This window comes from Brienomyrus brachyistius, unplaced genomic scaffold (genome assembly GCF_023856365.1).
Source record: "Brienomyrus brachyistius isolate T26 unplaced genomic scaffold, BBRACH_0.4 scaffold67, whole genome shotgun sequence".
NCBI classification, from domain to species: Eukaryota; Metazoa; Chordata; class Actinopteri; order Osteoglossiformes; family Mormyridae; genus Brienomyrus; species Brienomyrus brachyistius.
In genome coordinates this window covers 1,559,739-1,577,233 of record NW_026042342.1, presented here as the reverse complement: position 1 = coordinate 1,577,233, position 17,495 = coordinate 1,559,739, and the positions used below count along the sequence as shown (strand labels likewise).

At 52.4% G+C, this 17,495-nt stretch overlaps 1 protein-coding gene across 1 annotated transcript in view; it reads left to right on the top strand.

Annotated features, from left to right (window-relative positions):
- Positions 1–440: 440 nt before the first annotated feature.
- Positions 441–17,495, top strand: part of LOC125725465 (regulating synaptic membrane exocytosis protein 1-like) — a 70,189-nt gene continuing 53,134 nt past the window's right edge. The window contains 1 exon segment of the mRNA XM_049002398.1: positions 441–1,698. Coding sequence (XP_048858355.1) covers positions 1,532–1,698 — 167 coding nt within the window. The 5' untranslated portion in view covers positions 441–1,531.

Sequence of the window (17,495 nt, the reverse complement as noted above, 5' to 3'; positions counted from 1 at the left end):
TCATTGGTACAATGTTGTATCAGCTCTGGCAGAAATAGAGCACAATGTTTTCTCCCTTAGAAAACGAATCTGACTGAACATAATGTACTTTCCAGAAACGGTAACTGATTTTTTTTCTTGAGGCATTGTTTTCTTATATCCATAGATTTGTTTTATCATCGCCTAAGATTAGTTCATTCACTTTTAAAACAATTGCTTGACTGTATATAGACAAATCTTCCTTCTGCATTTAAATGAACTTTTTTTTTCCACTCGGAACAGCCTTGCGGAATGACCGTATTTACGCAGGTTTTCTGTATTAGATAATTATCGGCCAACTTCATACCCAATATGTAGACACAGGGGAACTTGGAGTGTATCCCAGCTAGTAGAGTTGTACGCCATGCCAACGCAGGACACACACTATGGGAAACCTAAAGCTGCATGCCTTTGGGCTGCTGGAGGGAACCTACGCGCCTCGTAGAGATCATGGAAGCGCTACATGCGCGGAGCGGAGGTGGGATTTGAACCCCCAACCCTACAGGTACAAAGCAGCGGCAGTCCTACCCGCAGCGACACCGTTCCGCCCTCTGTAGCCTTCTGTTTGTTAATTTAAGCATATGCCTGTTTCTCTTTGAAACACCCACGGTATTCACGGGGGTACTGGAAGAGAGAATGGGAAAATATTCACTGCACTCGGTTTATCAACAAGTGAGGGATCATGTCCTGTAAATTCGGAGTGACCGCTGGCTCAACCTCGGCAGCGAACATCGCGCCGATCGTTGTCAGGGTCGTTATTATAAAACGCCTATAAAGCGAAATCTGAAGCCGTCCATCACGGCTGCTCCTGGCGATCGTCTTCAATGAATGGGGAAGGCGGCGAATTGGCAGACGGGGACGCGCGTACGAGAGAGATGGGCTCGTACTTTCATCAGCGTCTGTGCCCCCGTGCACGAGCCCGGAGGGAGAGGTGTGCGCGGCGTGTAGAGAGGAAGCGCGCTACCAGCCCGTTGAAATAAGGGAAGGGAGAGACACTGCGATCACATACGGTGAGACCCCATTCTCAAATGAGTAAGCGCGCCTCCGTTTGGGGGAAGGTACGCGCTTGAGGGGCTGCGGTCCCATTGACTGTTCCGTCTCCCAGGCAGCAGGCAGCATCATCAGCAGCAGCATCAGCAGCGCGGAAGGAGGACTGCACGGTCTCCGCCTTAAGCATCAGCCAGCGACCGAGCCCGAACACGGAGAAAGGGACAGCGCCTATCAGCCAACCCGATCAGGGCTCCCTCAAGCCTATATATCATCTCCTGGCGCTGAGATGCGCTGCCAGTAACTTGAGGTGGAGGGGAGAGGCGGACAGGCGGGGGGTGGGGGGGTGAGAGAGAGAAGAGAGAAAAGCCGAATAGAAACCAAAGCACAGCCGTGGGTGCCCGCAACCATGAAAGGCTTGCACTATACCAGAGAGCTGAGGCTCTGCCCGTGGACTATGTCGTGAGAAGTGCCTTTCGTCGCTCGGCTTTTGGTCACGAAAACGACACGCCAAGGAGGGGTAAAAATGTCCGCCTCTGTGGGGCCCCAAGGCGGCCCTCGCCCACCCACCGCGCCGATGAACATGCCCGATCTTCCGGACCTCAGTCACCTCACGGAGGAGGAAAGGAAAATAATAATGGCAGTGATGGTTCGGCAGAAGGAGGAAGAGGATAAAGAAGAAGCCATGTTAAAGTAAGGGGAAGTCATTTCCTTTCGCAGATCGTTACACTGCCATTCAAAAACTGTTGTGTCTCTGTCCAAAAGGCAGGTTAGTTCCCATCCGCCATCATCTGAGCTATTTCTCCAATTTGTTAACAATTTCACCTGATTTCCTCTGTGCCGATTACAACACACCCTTTGCTGTAAGGATGGTCTGCTCAGGCGCACGGTGCATAGCGTGAGCCGGTAACTTCCCAGGCTTTATGATTTCCGTAATGATTCAGTTAAATTAATACGGACACACAAGCCGGGTCGGCTCAGTCATCTGCACTCGGAGGAGCCCCATGGTGACCCCAGAAAGGATTCCCTCGATTGTTAAATGCATCGCCAAACAGGGCTAAAGCGACACATGCGTGCACTTTAAATCCAGCCCCGACATACACGTTTCACGGAGAAAGGTAAAGGCTCCGCTTGGATGAGAAGGAGCGAGCTTTTGCCTGTAATGAAGAGACTCGGATACAGTTACAGGTGTAACTTGGGTATATCAGAAAAGAAGGGGTGTGACAGGGGAGAGGGGAATGACCAAAAACAACAACAATAACAAAACATCAGCAAACAATCAATAACAATCGATGCATTTGTCCCCCTCGATTACACTAATGGTTAGATTTCGCTACACCTCTTCATTCCCCCTGTATCTGACACGGAGCATGATGATCGTTGCGTCCTCTCTCATTACATCTCAGAACCGCTCCCCGAAGCAGCAGGTCTATCAATGTAGGGAAAATCCCCATAAATAGCTTCTCAAAATAAAAGGGCGTCTTTGTTTAGGCCACTGCGTCCCAAATCGTTTTGTTCTGCTACACGGATGTAGTGCATTTTTGTAATCAAATGCCCCGAAGTGGATGCCGTTTTCCTCCATCAAGGAGCGGGGTGTGGCTGATCGTTTCAGTCCGCCGTAGGCCAGCACTTCTCCGGTTAGACATGTGGAAAAGAGTGCTTAAAATGTCATTTAGACGATACCCATCCGTTTCATTTTTCAAAGGATGATTTGATTTGGGATCGTTTCGAAAGCTTTTTTTTTGTTATCGGTTCGTGTCAGTGGCCGTTGTCCCCATCGTCGTGTTATACACACTTACCGTCTGGTGTCTTCCCATCAGAAGCGGAAAATCGTTTGACTTGGCATCGTGACCGAATGTAAAACTGCATTTAAACTCCTGGCATACGTTTCCCAATAAATACAGCAGAACAAAACGTATTTATTCAGCTGTCAAAACAAAGTACACCGTTCAGGCGGTAAAGCATATGATAGACTAACATTTCTAAAGATCCGATGTGTTTTGCGTTGTATTTTAGACAGGGACGTAGTACTACGGTTCAGTGTCTAATCAATATTTTAAACGGGTTTAAGCATTTAATGTTAATCAAAAGATTCAATGAAAATTTCGCTGAATTAATTTTCTTGGCAGTCATACCTTTGTATAGGTAAAACTTCCCATCTTATTTAGCTCGACGTGCAATAGCGTCACCAGCAGGAAATACCGTATTACTCCCATGGCTGAGCAACAGGATGTCAACTCGAACATACTGTTCTGTAAATATTATCTCTACACGTACACGCCGCAGATGATTAATGAGAACGATGCTCGTATCGCGTTAAATACGCGTTATATGCTGGATGCGATTGTACGTCCTTATAAGGTATATTTATAATGCCTCTCGGATTGGTAATCGGCTTCATTAAGAGATGAGGAAGGAAGGTGATTTTAAAGCATTGTGCTCCCTTCACACATTAGTATATAGACTTCAATATATAGTACTGTGAGAGGGCGAATTGGAATTTATGCAATTTCCTGCTGGCACCCGTTCATGTGAGGGCAGGAGGTGGGATGTGGTCGAGTGTTACTCATCACGGCCCTCAGAAGTGTAGCTAACCGCGACTGGCCCGGAAAACCGCGTGGCACGGGCAGGTGGTGTGGTCAAGGTTAAATTTGACTCCGGGCTGTTTGCGACGGGCCGGTCAGTACGTACCCTCCCTGAAGTCAGATATGAAGAAAATCTTTCCTCAGCTCTCTGCAAGTAGCTTAAACATTCCGACATTCATGTATTGAATACGAGTCGATGCTTGTTTTTTTGTATTTATTCAGTCCTTGGCCCTTTTACCTGATCTGTAGCTATGGCTGCATTCACTGTAGACTCAGGGATGACGCCCTCGTGCCGGCATCCTGGGTGTCTGCGGAGCCCACCCCTCACACGGGCGCTCGGCGCAGAGCGTTGGCGGGTTCTGAGCCGCTGCCAGTGGACGGGCCGGCGTCCGGGGGAGGGTTGTCCATTCCGGCTGTCAGCATACGTTAAGGGGTTTCTTCTGGCATCTGTGAAGACGCCTATCACCTTCCGATTACCAGGGAGCAAAGCGGACAGGTTCGGATGTATAAATGGGAAGTTTTAGACACTGATCGGGGGAGGGGGTGTCTTCTCTGAGCGGCTGGGAAGACCAAGCAGCTGCTTCTGGGTGCCGGGAGGCTGGGCCTGATAAGGCATCTCGCTTCCCTTTCGTCTCCTCTCCTTATGAGCTTAGGCAGTTCTCCAGAGCTATTACCTGGCCAGGTCCTGGGAGTGAGGTTAATGATTATCTGAGCAGGAAGCTGAGGGGACCAGGCCCCAGCCAGCCAGGCACTCCAAGGGCCCTGCCCCAGCTGAAAGCTGATTGGACCCCGGAAGGGGAAAACTTTGGAGGTGATGTGGTTCGATGGCTTCTCCTTGCAACTCAGGGAGAGGCTGCAGATTTAATTGCAGGGATACCCCAGTCTGTGAAGAAGGAGCCAGTGGGAGCAGCGGGGGATGTCCGGGGGGGGTGATCTGTGCCTCGTGAACCGGGGTGTCACTGTCCACCGGATGGGGCGGGGGGAGGTGAGAAGGCTGCAGCATGCGTGCCAATGCACCGAGCCAGCAGCCCCCAGCACCTGCCCCCCCAGGCTCCAGAAGCAGGTGGCGGCTGACAGCCCCCCCCCCCACCCCCACAGGCTAAGAGGGACATGTCCTGTCATGTCAGAGGACAGTCACGGAAGGAAGGGCACCGAACAGATCAGCTCCATGCCTGAAACGGTAGAGGTGACCAGTTAGTGGAGACTGTCCAGTACAGCCCAAACTGCCCCCCCGCCATGAAAACCACACCTCTGTCCTGCAGTTCCGGATGGTTCTTGGCATTTGTCTAGTGACATGAATGACCAGAGAGAAGAGCTCTCTGCCACACTTAAGGAAGTTACAGGAACCACTTCGCCAGACGCCCCGTGGCGGGCGGGTGCCTACTCTGTTGTTGGCATGGAGATGAGCACCAGCAGGCAGGTCCACCCCCACCCCCCCAACCACATTACCTGTTCCATTACTCTAGGTCAGACTGGCAAAGCAGAGCTGGACATCGATACTGAAGAGCCCTCATTGCGGAACTGTGAGTTCCCCTTAGTAGCATGGGGGGGGGGGCAGGATAAGATGGGGGTTGGGGGCGGTGCTTAATATAGGGGGGCGGAGCCAGAAATCAAACGAGGAAGGGCCTTGGTGTGTGTGCCCCAGTTCTACACCATGCCAGGAACCCGTTCAGCGGCACGTCGTCAGGGCCCTGGTGGTCAGAGCTGTTAGGGGGCCGTGTTATGGGATAAAAAGGTTCCTAATTTAATAGGCACTGTTTTCCTCAGGGGGTTCGCACAGACATCTCTAACACCCCTGCATTAATGAACAAGTCCGAGTCCCCTTCAGCTGGGCTCCGGACATCTGAGGCAGATTGGAGTCAGAGCCAGCTGGGACTCGACGGGGGGGTTAGAGGGATTACGTAACTCTTTTTGTGACTCGTACAAACCCGCCTGTGAACGAACCGTAAAGCTGTCTCACCTGTAAGGGGGCCTTAAAACGGAGCTTCTGTTGTAATTACTCGCACTGTCACCATGTGAGACGTTGCTGGTGTTTATTCTGTGGCTTTGCATTGATTGATGACTTCGGGGGTTACTTTTGTAACAGGCTCTCCACAAACCAAAACAAAAAGCTGAAGTACTTTGAATTTCAATCTTGCTCTCTTGGTGGTGGTACTCACTCCGTCTCCAGTCCTTGTTTGTGCTTTTGTGACTTTTGAGCAGTGATTCTGGCTTGGAGAAGACACGGAGGCATTTAGGGATACTCTGTAATTTTGTTTTATGAAGCAAAAAGGGTCTCTTCCTGGAAGTGTCCAGTCACATCCCTGCCCTGTCCTGTGACACACAGTCTGGTTTCTTGTGCCCTGTGCCTCCTTGATTCTCCCTCATGAGATCTACTTCTCACATGCTTAGTGGAACTCTGTACACTCGCCTGAGTTATCCACGCAAACTATTCTGGTTCTGTATTTATGGGCAACATCTGGATCACCAAGATAGCTCCTTTCTGTTCTCCTGTAAGCCATTTTACTTCTGCCATGAAGCTCATATCTTTCTGTTCTGTGCAAACTCCAGTCCTCCCTGGGTTCCTCTGTTTCCCAGCAAAGGAGCACCGTGGTGACATTAAGGTTCTACTTGTGGACCCCCCCCACCAGGTTGGGGAGTGGCCTCCATTGAGACCCCGCCCCTTATTGGTTCTGGAGTACCGCCTGCTCCAGTCACATGTTGATGGCTGATAGATCCTTCCCTGCACATTACCCTCATCAGGGGCCCACTTGGCTTCAACTCAGGGGTCTCAGGGGTCAGGGCATATGGGGGTCGGACACGGTGGGCTTTAGGAAGGCACGGGGAATTAGAGATGGGGACGTCGATGTTTCCCCAGGGGCTGCTGGGATAGCCCAAGTGAGTCTGAGCTTCCCACAGCAGAGGGGCTGTCTGCAGGCAGGGCACTCCCCTCACCTCTACTGTCCATCACCCCCCCCCCCCCTCCCCAAAATATTGCTATCCATGGAGCATCATTAGGAAGGTGTCTCCTGAAAATACTTCCCACAACTAGGAAGTACCCCCCACCCACTTCGATTAAAGGTCAGGAGCCCCCCCCGCGGTCGTGGGTCAGAAACACCTCTCTTACACTGACTCTTTGTTTGCAAACACTACTCCACCAAGGAAAAAGTAGGTCTGTTCCCAGAGCCGCGTAGCAGGGCACAGCCTGACTGAAGTTGGCGTGTGAGGCTGAGAAATTCACAGCGTCGTGCGCTGGAGCTGCCGGCGCTGACCTGATCCAAGGGGGCAAACCCAGTATAGCTGTAATTCACGTTTAGATGTCAGGTCACGTTAACTGTGTGCTTTCTGCTCCGTTTCCATGACGCTGAAACACTTTCCTGGATATGTTTAGAATGCAGAGGGAAGGAATGATATTCACACACACACACACACACACACACACACACACACACACACACACACACAGGTTTATAATTATATCTTTGTGGGGACTCTCCATTCATTTCTATGGGGAAAACTCTAATACCAACAATGACGACCTTAACCCCCACCCAGCCCTAACCTCAACCATAAGTAACCAGACTAAATACGAGACTTTTGGCATTTTCAGTTTTTTGATTGCATTTACAGATCTTTGTGGGAACCTGACAAATGGTCCCCACAACGTCAAAATAACAGGCTTTTATCACATTCTGGGGGCTATTTGGTCCCCACAATGTAATCTAAACATAATCCACATACACATACACAGAGTAGGTATCTACAGTATATCTTTGTGGAGACATTTTCATTCATTTCTATGGGAAAAATTCTTATCCCAACATTTTGACCTCAACTCCTACCAGCCCTTTCGACATTTTTAGTTTTTTGACTGTAGTCACAGATTTTTGTAAAACTGAGTTTCCTCTTGTTCCTCTATGTTACCACACTATGGGTACAGACACACAGGCACACGGACAGCTTTGGATGGGGTCCCAGGCCTTGTGTTTCTGCATGGAGGCCGGTGACGTAGAGGCACCTGCTGCTCTGACACGAGCAGACATCTGGGACTCTTTGTCTGTTGGAGAGTACATGCCTTAATATGGAGAACTGTGAACCAGCTTCAAAACAGAGGCGCGTACGAAGCATCTGTCTGCAGATCTGGACAGGCTGTCCTGTTTCCCCATTGCGCCAAACCAGCCGAGCTAGCAAAATAAAAAAAAAAATGCATGCTTGCATCACCCTGGGGAGCGGGATTCTTAGCGTGGTTGGGCAGGGCTTTGGGTATGGCCTGTGACTGGGTGTGGCCTGTGACTGGGTGTGGCCTGTGACTGGGTGCGGCCTGTGACTGGGTCTGGCCTGTGACTGGGTGCGGCCTGTGACTGGGTCTGGCCTGTGACTGGGTCTGGCCTGTGACTGGGTGTGGCCTGTGACTGGGCGTGGCCTGCGACTGGGTGTGGCCTGTGACTGGGTGTGGCCTGTGACTGGGCGTGGCCTGTGACTGGGTGTGGCCTGTGACTGGGTGTGGCCTGTGACTGGGTGTGGCCTGTGATTGGGTGCGGCCTGTGACTGGGTGTGGCCTGTGACTGGGTGTGGCCCCACCAGTTGCTGGACGCACTGCTATATTGCACTGCTTGGACTTATATTTCTCGAGCTGGTTAAGCTGCTTTGTGCCAGTTTGGCCCAGTAAATATCACCAGAGGCCTAAGTCAGTCAGCGGTGCTACTGTGCACCCAGCGGCAGCCTAAAAACACCCCCTGGCAGGACATAGGCGCCTGCTAGCAGCTCTTAGACACCTGCTATGAGGGACGTCAGAGGGGCATAGATACCCCTGCAGATTCAGGGGCCCCTTGTGTGGCAAAATCTACCAAGGGGGCCTTATTTTGTCACGGGGCCCAGAATTTATAGCTAGCGATCGTGATAGCAGTCCAAAAATGTCCACTAGTAGCCCTCAAAGATCTACTTGCTGGCCCAGAGGGTCTTTAAGCTGCCCTTAAACAGCTGCTAGCTATGCAAGAACATTCATCAGCCGCCCAGAAATGAGCATTCCCATTACCGCCTAAAAACACCCGCGCTGCATGTGGCTGTGGTCTCAGGCCCCCTCCCAGGGCTTACATGGAAGAAGGCAGACAATATCAGGAAAATGATGTTATGCTCAGCTCCCCGGGAGGGGGGGGTTAGGCACGCTCTCCCACAGAAGCTCCCAGCCCAGAACAGCTCCATCACCTGTTACTATCTTTAGAGTCAATCAGGGGTAGCTTCACCTTCAGGCCCTCGGAACGCTGCAGCTCAGAGTCTGAGCGTTTCTCTCGGACGCAGTGCGCTGCTTCTGCCCGCCGCCAAATGTTTATGTGGGGTGTCTGTCAGCGCAGATAAACAGGGCCCCTCCGGCAGAGATGGGGGCTTCAAGGTTTCAGGGAGGCAACAACAAAAAAAATTAACGCTGAATTATGGATCAGGGCTGAAAATAGATTCACACTCTGAAGCAGTTCCTGAAATATTTAAATGTACAGTTTGCTGGCTCCTGTTGACGTTCCATTTCTATTTTAAATTCATTCCAGCCCCCTTTTTTGGCTGTTAAATTGCAATCTGTTAATTAGAAATCCCTATCAGTATCTCGGCAGCATGTGTGTGTGTGTGTGTGTGTGTGTGGGTGTGTGGATCTGCCTTTGAGTCTTTGAGTGCCTCTAAATGGGCATTGCAGTCACAGGGGAAGTGGGTTTGTTTCTGTTTGAGGTTCAAAATCTGGATGAAGTGAAGATTCAGTCTTTTCACCCCGCAGAGGGACCCAGAGTTTCCCTGTGAGTTTAGCCAGAGAGAGGCTCTGAGTTGCAGGGCTGAATGTGAATCGCCCCAATTTGCTGTGCTGTATTTAAAACTCGATTTTGTTGTTTATAATATTACAGTTATGCTTTTAATGAGCGCGGCTGTTACGCAGCCGAGTGTGTCTGGAGCATCTGCAGGAGAAGTTTGCTCTCCGTACGGAGCACTCCGCCCACCCCCCCCCCCCCCCTGCTAAGCAAACAGGAGAGTCCCACCTGTCGTTCCAGCATTGCACTCCGCTTTGGCCGCCTCCCGCCTCGATTCTTCTACCCGCTACTTTGAAAAGTTTTTCTTTCCCTTCAGTTGACATGTTTTTTTTCACGTGTGGCTTTTGGATGGCGCTGGTGCATGTGACGGATTGCTCACGATTACGCCTCTGCCTGTGCAGGTGAATTCCGGTGCTGCCTCTTGTCAGAATCTCCCCCTTACAAGACCCTGATCAGGGGCAATTCTAGGCTATTTTGTGGTGGGAGGGACGGCATAAGAGGGGCCATAATACATACAGAGGGCCCAACCTTATCGTTAGCCAATGATATGTTTTGAATTGGTGAGTGACTGGGGAGAGGCACTCCGGCGACCAATCAGCTTTCAGCTGGGGGCAGTACCCCAGTGGCCCCGCCTCTGAATCTGTGACTGCTGCTATACCCAGCCTGTGCTGAATCCGCCCACCCCGCTGACTCCTCTCTCACTTATTTGTTTAACATCTCGGGTTTAATGTTGAATTAATGCCATTGTCACCATCACTAGTGAGTGGCTCTAATAGGTTAGTCAGATCGTTAGGACACAAACTTCCCAATGATCACTGTTGGTGTTTAAACACATTGCCCTCTGTGATGGATTTACCCAGGTGGTACCCTGGGGGGGGGGGGGTTACCAGGGTTCCGATTGTGTCAGACAGCTTGGGGGGGGGCAGTCTGACTATGACCTGGAATTACAACAAGGACATGGGTCTTCTGTCTTTTTTACAGTGGGACCTACTTCTTATGGGGGGTGCCTATGCCCCTTTTGGGTGGGGGGGGGCGTGGTGGTCCCAGGACGATTCTAAATAACTAATGGTTGGTTAAATGTGGTCTCAGTCGGGTGGGGAGACAACACGCTTGGATGTGCCACCACACTCCCCCTGCCCATCCGTAGGCCTGGCCGTGGTCTTATCACATCCCTGCCTCTCGGCATCACAGGCTCGCGGAAGGTGGAGGCGGGGCCTCAGACCTGGGCGTGGCCCAGGACACAGTGGGGGTGGGATTACTGCATATCAGAAAGAGCTGAAGGAGATCTCCAGGAGCTCGCCAGATTGAAATTCGGCGTTCAGCTTGTATTGTCTAAAAATATCCCGTTTTTTAAGAAGTGGGGAGATATCTAGGTCACCGTCTGAGAGACACGGTACTCCTCCTTGTGCGCATGATGAATACTGAAAAGGGAGGGGGGACGGTAATGTGGGGGGGGGAGCGTGGGAAGGAGGAAGTGATGTGGGGGGATTCACTTTTGTGTGGGCTTATAAGTGTGCGTGCGTGTGTGTGTATGTGTGTGCCCGCGTGCACTGGGGAAACTAGGGCAGAGCGCCCCCTAGAGGGGACCGGTGACGCACACCAGGACGTGACGGCTGGGAAAAGGCCATTGGACCACGCTGGCGGTCGACAGCGTGTCCGGGCCCTCCCTGATGATGCTATTTATAGACACGCTTGGCCACACGTGACCGCGTCCTGCTTGCAGACGTCTGTGCTCCGCCACCCAAACACACACAGATGTTCTTTATCCTTCTCCATCTTTGTTTCGCTTGCCCTGTGCCTACTTTAGCTAGAGAGTGAATTAAAATCTCTCAGGATAAGTCTAAAGAACAGTGAGGATTTACATGGTTGTGGGACGTAGGGAGCTGGGGGGGGGATTCCTCATTACCTTTGCCCTATAACCCCCCCCCCCCCAATCCTGATCCCAATTTCCAGGGCCACCAGTGGGAAGAGCTTTGGGCCAATCAGAAGAGGCAGGATGCAAGGTTGGGGTGGACCTAAAAGGCAGGGATTCAGATAGTATCTGACACATGTGGAGGCTGCAACTGAAACATGTCGGGGGAGGGGTGCAAGCAGCCGTCACAGCCCAGTGGAAACATCAGGGGAAAGCCCCCCCTGCCTGACCAGTGCCCCTCTACTGGGCAGTCCGCAGCACTTGACATGACATGATGAGAGCTGATGGTAAAATTTCAGCTCCTGTGTGTCTGGGCCGTCGGTGGTCTTCAGTTCATTAAGCTGACACTGTCGTAGAGAGTGGCTGTGTGGGACCGTCACAGAGGGAAGAGAGAGCGAGAGAGAGAGAGAAAGAGAGAGAGAGAGAGAGAGAGAGAGGGAGAGAGGGAGGAGGAGAGAGAGGGAGGAGAGGAGAGAGGGGAGAGAAAGGAGGAAAGAGGGGGAGAGGAAATGGGAAAGAGAAAGGGAGAGGCAGAGTGGGAAAGAGTGAGAAAGGAGGAAAGAGAGAGAGAACGGGAGAGGGAGGAAAGAGAAGGAGGTGAGGGGGAGAGAGAGAAAGAGAGAGAAGAAGAGAGTTATTAGAGGGTGAGTCCAACCTAGAGCGAGACGGGGAATGAGTGAGATGCAGGATGAATGAAGTGGTGAGAGAAAAGGGGAGTGAAGGAGAAGGAGAGGAAACGAGTGTGAGTGAGATGGAGGGAGACGTTGGAGAGGCTGTTTAGCACTTTGGGAAGCCAGCAGCATGAAAGTTTAATGAGCAGGAGTTTGCTTGGGCAGCCTGGGACCCAGATGTGTGTGTAAGTGTGTGTGTGTGTGTGTGTGTGTAAGTGCGTGCATGTGACTTTGTAAGTGTGTGTGTGTGAATGACTGTGTGTGAGTGTAGTTGTGCACGTGAGCCTGTGTGTCTGATATTGTGTGTGTGAGTGTGTGTACATTTGAGTGTGAATTTTTGTGTGAGAAGGTATGAGTGTGCAAGTGTGTGTGTGATTGTTTGTGGTCAGTCTGGGAGGATGCTGCTCTGAATGTGTGTGTGTGCATGTGTGAGTGTATGTGAATGTGTGAGTGTGTGTGAATGTGTGAGTGTGTGTGAATGTGTGTGTGTGCATGTGTGAGTGTGTGTGAATGTGTGTGTGCATGTGTCTGTAAGGGTGTGTCAGATGCTGCTGTGAGTGTTATAGTGTGTGTGTGTGTGTGTAGGGATGTGAGTGTGTGTTAGTGTCTGTGTGATTGTACACAGGTGTGTAGGGGTGTGTCAGACGCTGCTGTGAGTGTGTCTGTGGGGGGGGGGATGAGTGGACGCTAATGGAGGGTTCCATGGAACGGGAAGTCATGGGGTGTGTAAGAGCTCTCGGCTCCAGGGGAAAAGCGATGAACACGCAGCACAAACAGTCTCAGCTTCAGCGGGGGGGGGGGGGGGGGGGGGGGGGGGGACGTGCCTCTGCCATGCTGGGCCTTTTTACCGGACGGAAAATGCCGGGTTTGTAATGGCGGAAGTGGCACACTGATCAGATCGCTCCTGGCCTAGCTAGCATTCGCTGCCTCCCTGAGATCCCATCCCTGACGTGGACCCGCCGCTGGACTCCGGTGGTAAAAGTGGTAACCGTGGCGCCCACTGTGACATCGCTCACTCTGTGAACGATGTCACAATGACGCTCTCTTTCTGGCACATGCCCTCGGGCTCTGTGTCAGCCTGTCTGTGCTACCTACGTGCGATGTGAGGCATTTCAGTCTGTGATCACATTCCCTCCCCGACACAGGGGGGTCCCTGCCGGAGCAGCTTTGAGAGGGTAACCGGAGACTGGAGATGGGCCTGCTGCCGTCTCCATAATGGTGGGGGAGAGACAGCTTCCGGAGATTTCCGGAAATGCAATAGCCGCGCTTTTATGACCCACCTTTTTTTTCCACATTATCTCACTGAAGCATAGTAGTATGTCTTCTATTCCATGGCGTCCTCGAATGGCAGAGGATCCCCCCCCAGTGCTGGATAGCCGCATTAGCCACCTCAATAAAACGTGGTCCCTACAGAGGAGAAATGCCATTTAATTCTTCGCTTCTGACCTGCCCCATTCCCCTCACTCTTCCTAATTCCCACATGCAATTGCTGCCCACTCTGTCTTCCCCTTAACCCCCCCTGCCCCCCGCCCCTGCCCCCCGGAGAACAAGACGTACTCTCAGCACGTTCAGCTCTCGGTTCCCGTACCCACCCCTCACGACGTGGCCTCCTGCCGGAACACGCACTGAAGGGCTTCTGGGATGTGCCGCTACGCTACGAGAAAGGATCTTAAACACGGTGATGGTTGTGAATAATCAGCCCGGAGATGGATTTAATACACGACGGGCGTTTTGACGGATGGAAGCACAATGGGAAAATAAATGATACATTCAGCTCTTGCAGGATCTATGATGCTTTTTAAAGTAAGCTGAAAATATCGAAAGTAATTATTAATTTCAGCCGGTCTCAACCAGCCGGGTCTCTTGTAGTTTCTGTAACATATTTAGGGATAATAGATTAGGCTGGATATTATTGGATTGGTCGAGATACTAGGACATCACGAAGAACAGGCCCAATCAAATGGATTAGATTAGATTACATTAAGTTGGATTGGACTGGGCTGGAACAGATTGGACAGGAATGGATCGGCTACTGAAGCGGCAGTGTATCTGTGTGCGTGGAAGGGATCTACCCGTTCCTGTTTTTCAGCAGATCTGGAAAGAATAGATCTGAACCGGGCCTTGCAGGACATTGTGTCTGTGTAATTACAGTCGATGGCACACACTGGGGGGGGAGGTGCAAGGGCACATATTCCCCGCTGGGAGAGCCGGGGGGGGTCAGGTGCAGCAGTGGAAGGTTCCAGAAGGAGCGGGCGGGGGCTGTAACAGCGCTAGGGTCCGATTTCATTTTATGTCCTGGCGGGGGGAGTGGAGGAGGAAGAGTGGGAGTAGATGCTGGCTGGTGGGGGGGCATGAGAAGGAGCTCCAGCATTACCCAAGGGGTGGGGGGGGGACCTGCTGATGTCAGCGTGCTGAGCTGCAGATCCAGGTACAGGAATTACTGTCACGCACAGATATGTGGAGTGTGAATCTAAGGTGGGAATGAGACTCCTCCCTCAGCCCCCAATCCCAGCCTCCGGGGGGGGGGGGCTTGTTCTCACTCTCCGTTCCTCTCACTCCTACAGAGCCAGTGCCACTCGCAGCCCTCGGGGGGGTGGTGGGTATTTATAGACCCGCCTGCGTGCATCAGCTCTGCAGCCGGTTTGAAGGTCCATACAGGATTTTCAGAAGGCAGCTCCGGTGGATCGAAATAGTGAGGTGCCCAGTGGATGCCGGGGCCCACTGGCCGAAACAACGGCACCCGTGTGTGTGTGTGTGTGTGTGTGGGGGGGGGGTGCATGAGCACGAACAGCCGGTAAGATCCAGGACACGACGCCAACGGGGCACGTCCAATCGCACCGGCGCCGCCCGGCCAGGTCCCTGGTCATTTGAGGTCATGAACGTGGCCTCAGCTCACCTCTGTTTGGAGGGAGGATCATAAAACACCGTCGCCTTACTGTTAATAGTGCGAGGCTCAGTTAGTGCTCAGCAGAGAACGGCAGACGGAAAAGGAGAGGCAGGCAAATCGGGGCGATCAGGCAACGTCCGGAAGGTTTGGAGAACGGAGGCGAAATGATGACGAGATTCAGCATTAGGGAAAGATGGTGGAGTGATGGTAGTGGTAGAAGAACCTGGGACATTTGGACAGGGGTGGGGGACACACACACACAGGGGAACAGGACTCTGAACAGGGAAGTCCACAGAACCGTGGTCCTCATAGGGACCGAATCCTCAGAGCTAGAAGAGGAGGCCGATAATGAAGACAGTACAGTGTTAAATGTCAGCTGTCTGGGGGGAGGGGGACATCATTTAGGGGGGGACTTTCCTCTTTACTATCCATGGACACCATTGTCACTCATTAACTGTCATTTCCTGAATCAGGACACGGCGTTCGATGAAAAGCCCCGGTCTGCAGGGGGCACTGGCGGCCATAATTAATACAGAGGGTCCTACCTTATCATTAGCCACCATATGTTTTGAATCGGTGAGTGACAGGAGAAGGCGCACATCAAGGACCAATCAGCTTTCGGCCGACGCCCCTGTGACCCCGCCCCAGTATAGGTCCACCTCTTAATTGTCGGGACAGACGTCGACCTGCGGCACAGAAGATGGACCCAAAACCCTTGACTACATGCACCGTTATGGTGACAGTGGGGCCTCAGGTGGATAAAGAGCCCATCTCATTAACACAGACTGTCACAGGCTAATCCATTAGCTGCCATTTGCTAGTTAAACAAGCCTGCATATTAACAGTAGGCTTGATGAGAGAGGCACTGTTTGGTCAAGGACAGGTCATCTGGCTGGGGAGGTCAAATGTGGACAGAGGCAGAGCCAGGGAGGGCGCTGTGAGGGAAATAAGTGAATGATTTTATGATAAAAGCCCATTAGCAAATAATCTCCAGTGCCCCACAATCAGCCCAGGCTTGTGTGGTTCTCCATCCTCCGGTCCACAGCACAACACACCCCTAATTCCAACAAGCTCAGCTCCATCCATTATTTATTTCATCTGCCGCTGGCTTAGCCGCACTGAAGGATTCAGGGAAATCCGTCTTTGGGACTAGGTAGCTCTGCTGTCCAACAGCCTTGGGCCTGAATTAAAACATTTACCCCCCGTTTGTGATTGTTGCCGTGTTCGAGGCCTTCCGAGCAGCCGTGAAATCAGAGCGGTTTTCGCTGGGCCAAACAAAACAGGCGTCTATTTTTACGCGAGCACAGTATCGATCTGATCTGGGCTCAGTGGTGGTGTATTTTGGCATTCCTACAGAGAGGAAGCAGTGTCAGATTGCAGCGCATGGATGTGAAAATAACCTTTCCTAAAAAGCACCCCCTATCGCTTCGGGTGCTTCCGTTGGATTTCCGTCAGTCCGATCGCTGGGATGGGACGGGCGTGAGCCCCCCGAGCCGTGGGACGTGAGGGATGGATATAGTGCTCTCTCCTGGTCATGTGTCTTTTTTGCCATGCCAGTTAGCGGCATGCACTGCATATGGTGTGTGTGTGCGTGGAATGGGGGGGTCACGGTTTGGGAGAAGTGGAACCTCTTGTGACGTAGGAGCCGGAGTTCAGGTGACTGTCATATGAGGCTGGGAGGGTTTTCTAGTGTCCTCAGTCTGCTGGGAAAGGCCCTCCCTGTCCCCATGTGACTTCCGCTTGCGTCATGTGACTCTGCGAAGATGCGGGTGTGGTTTCAGTCATGTGACTTGTAGGCCCTGTGGTTCCATGTACAGGTAGATCTTTTGCTGCATCACACAGACTCTAAGGCCAACATCGACATGTGTGCCCTGCTTGTTGTTCAGGGGTGGGGCTTGCTGCCCCTTTAAGACGGGGGCCCTGTGATGGGGGAGGAGGTTCTAGCAATTTCCCCCTGAGTCCTAGTGAGGGAAACACCTCCCGGCCCTAAGGGATGTCCGTGCCCGTCGCAGGATGGCCTCCTGGCTCGAAACGGAAAGCTCCCAGGTACTCCGGCAGAGGAGTGCCTTAATAAGCCCCTCCTTAATAAGGTATTCCCTCAGAAACGACGGCCCATTGGGGGGGGGGGGGGAGCGGCTCACACAGCGGATGGCGTCTTAATCACATCAGCTCCGGGAGCGTGCGGCTCTGCTCCTAAATCCGGTCGGCTTTGCTGTGATTCAGAAGTCTCCCGTTACTCCGGGGTCACGTCCTCTAATCCCGGGATAACGCAGAGCAGGGCTGGCAGGGAGGCCATGGACCCGGCATAGCCAATGCCTTCACAAACAGGCCTGACATTAGGGACTGACTGATAACACCCAACCTTTCTGCCAGATTTCTGGGGCTCGGTGCTTTGACAGAAGCTTATTTTAGGGGGCCAGGTGCAGATTGGCTCCTGGGTGGGGATGGGGGCAAGATAAATCATCACCCATCTCCGGGGGTGCTAAGGGAGCCAGCATCCCCGTCTCCATAGCAGCTAGCAGCGTCGGCTTGACAAAGGGAGGCAGGTGGGGTGAGGGGAATGAAGTGTGACAGTGTCTTGTGTGGCCGAGTGCCGGATTGTAGGAGCAGGCCGAGGCGGATGCGGGGAACGAGCCGGGCGTCACATGCTCTGCAGGGAGCAGCCTG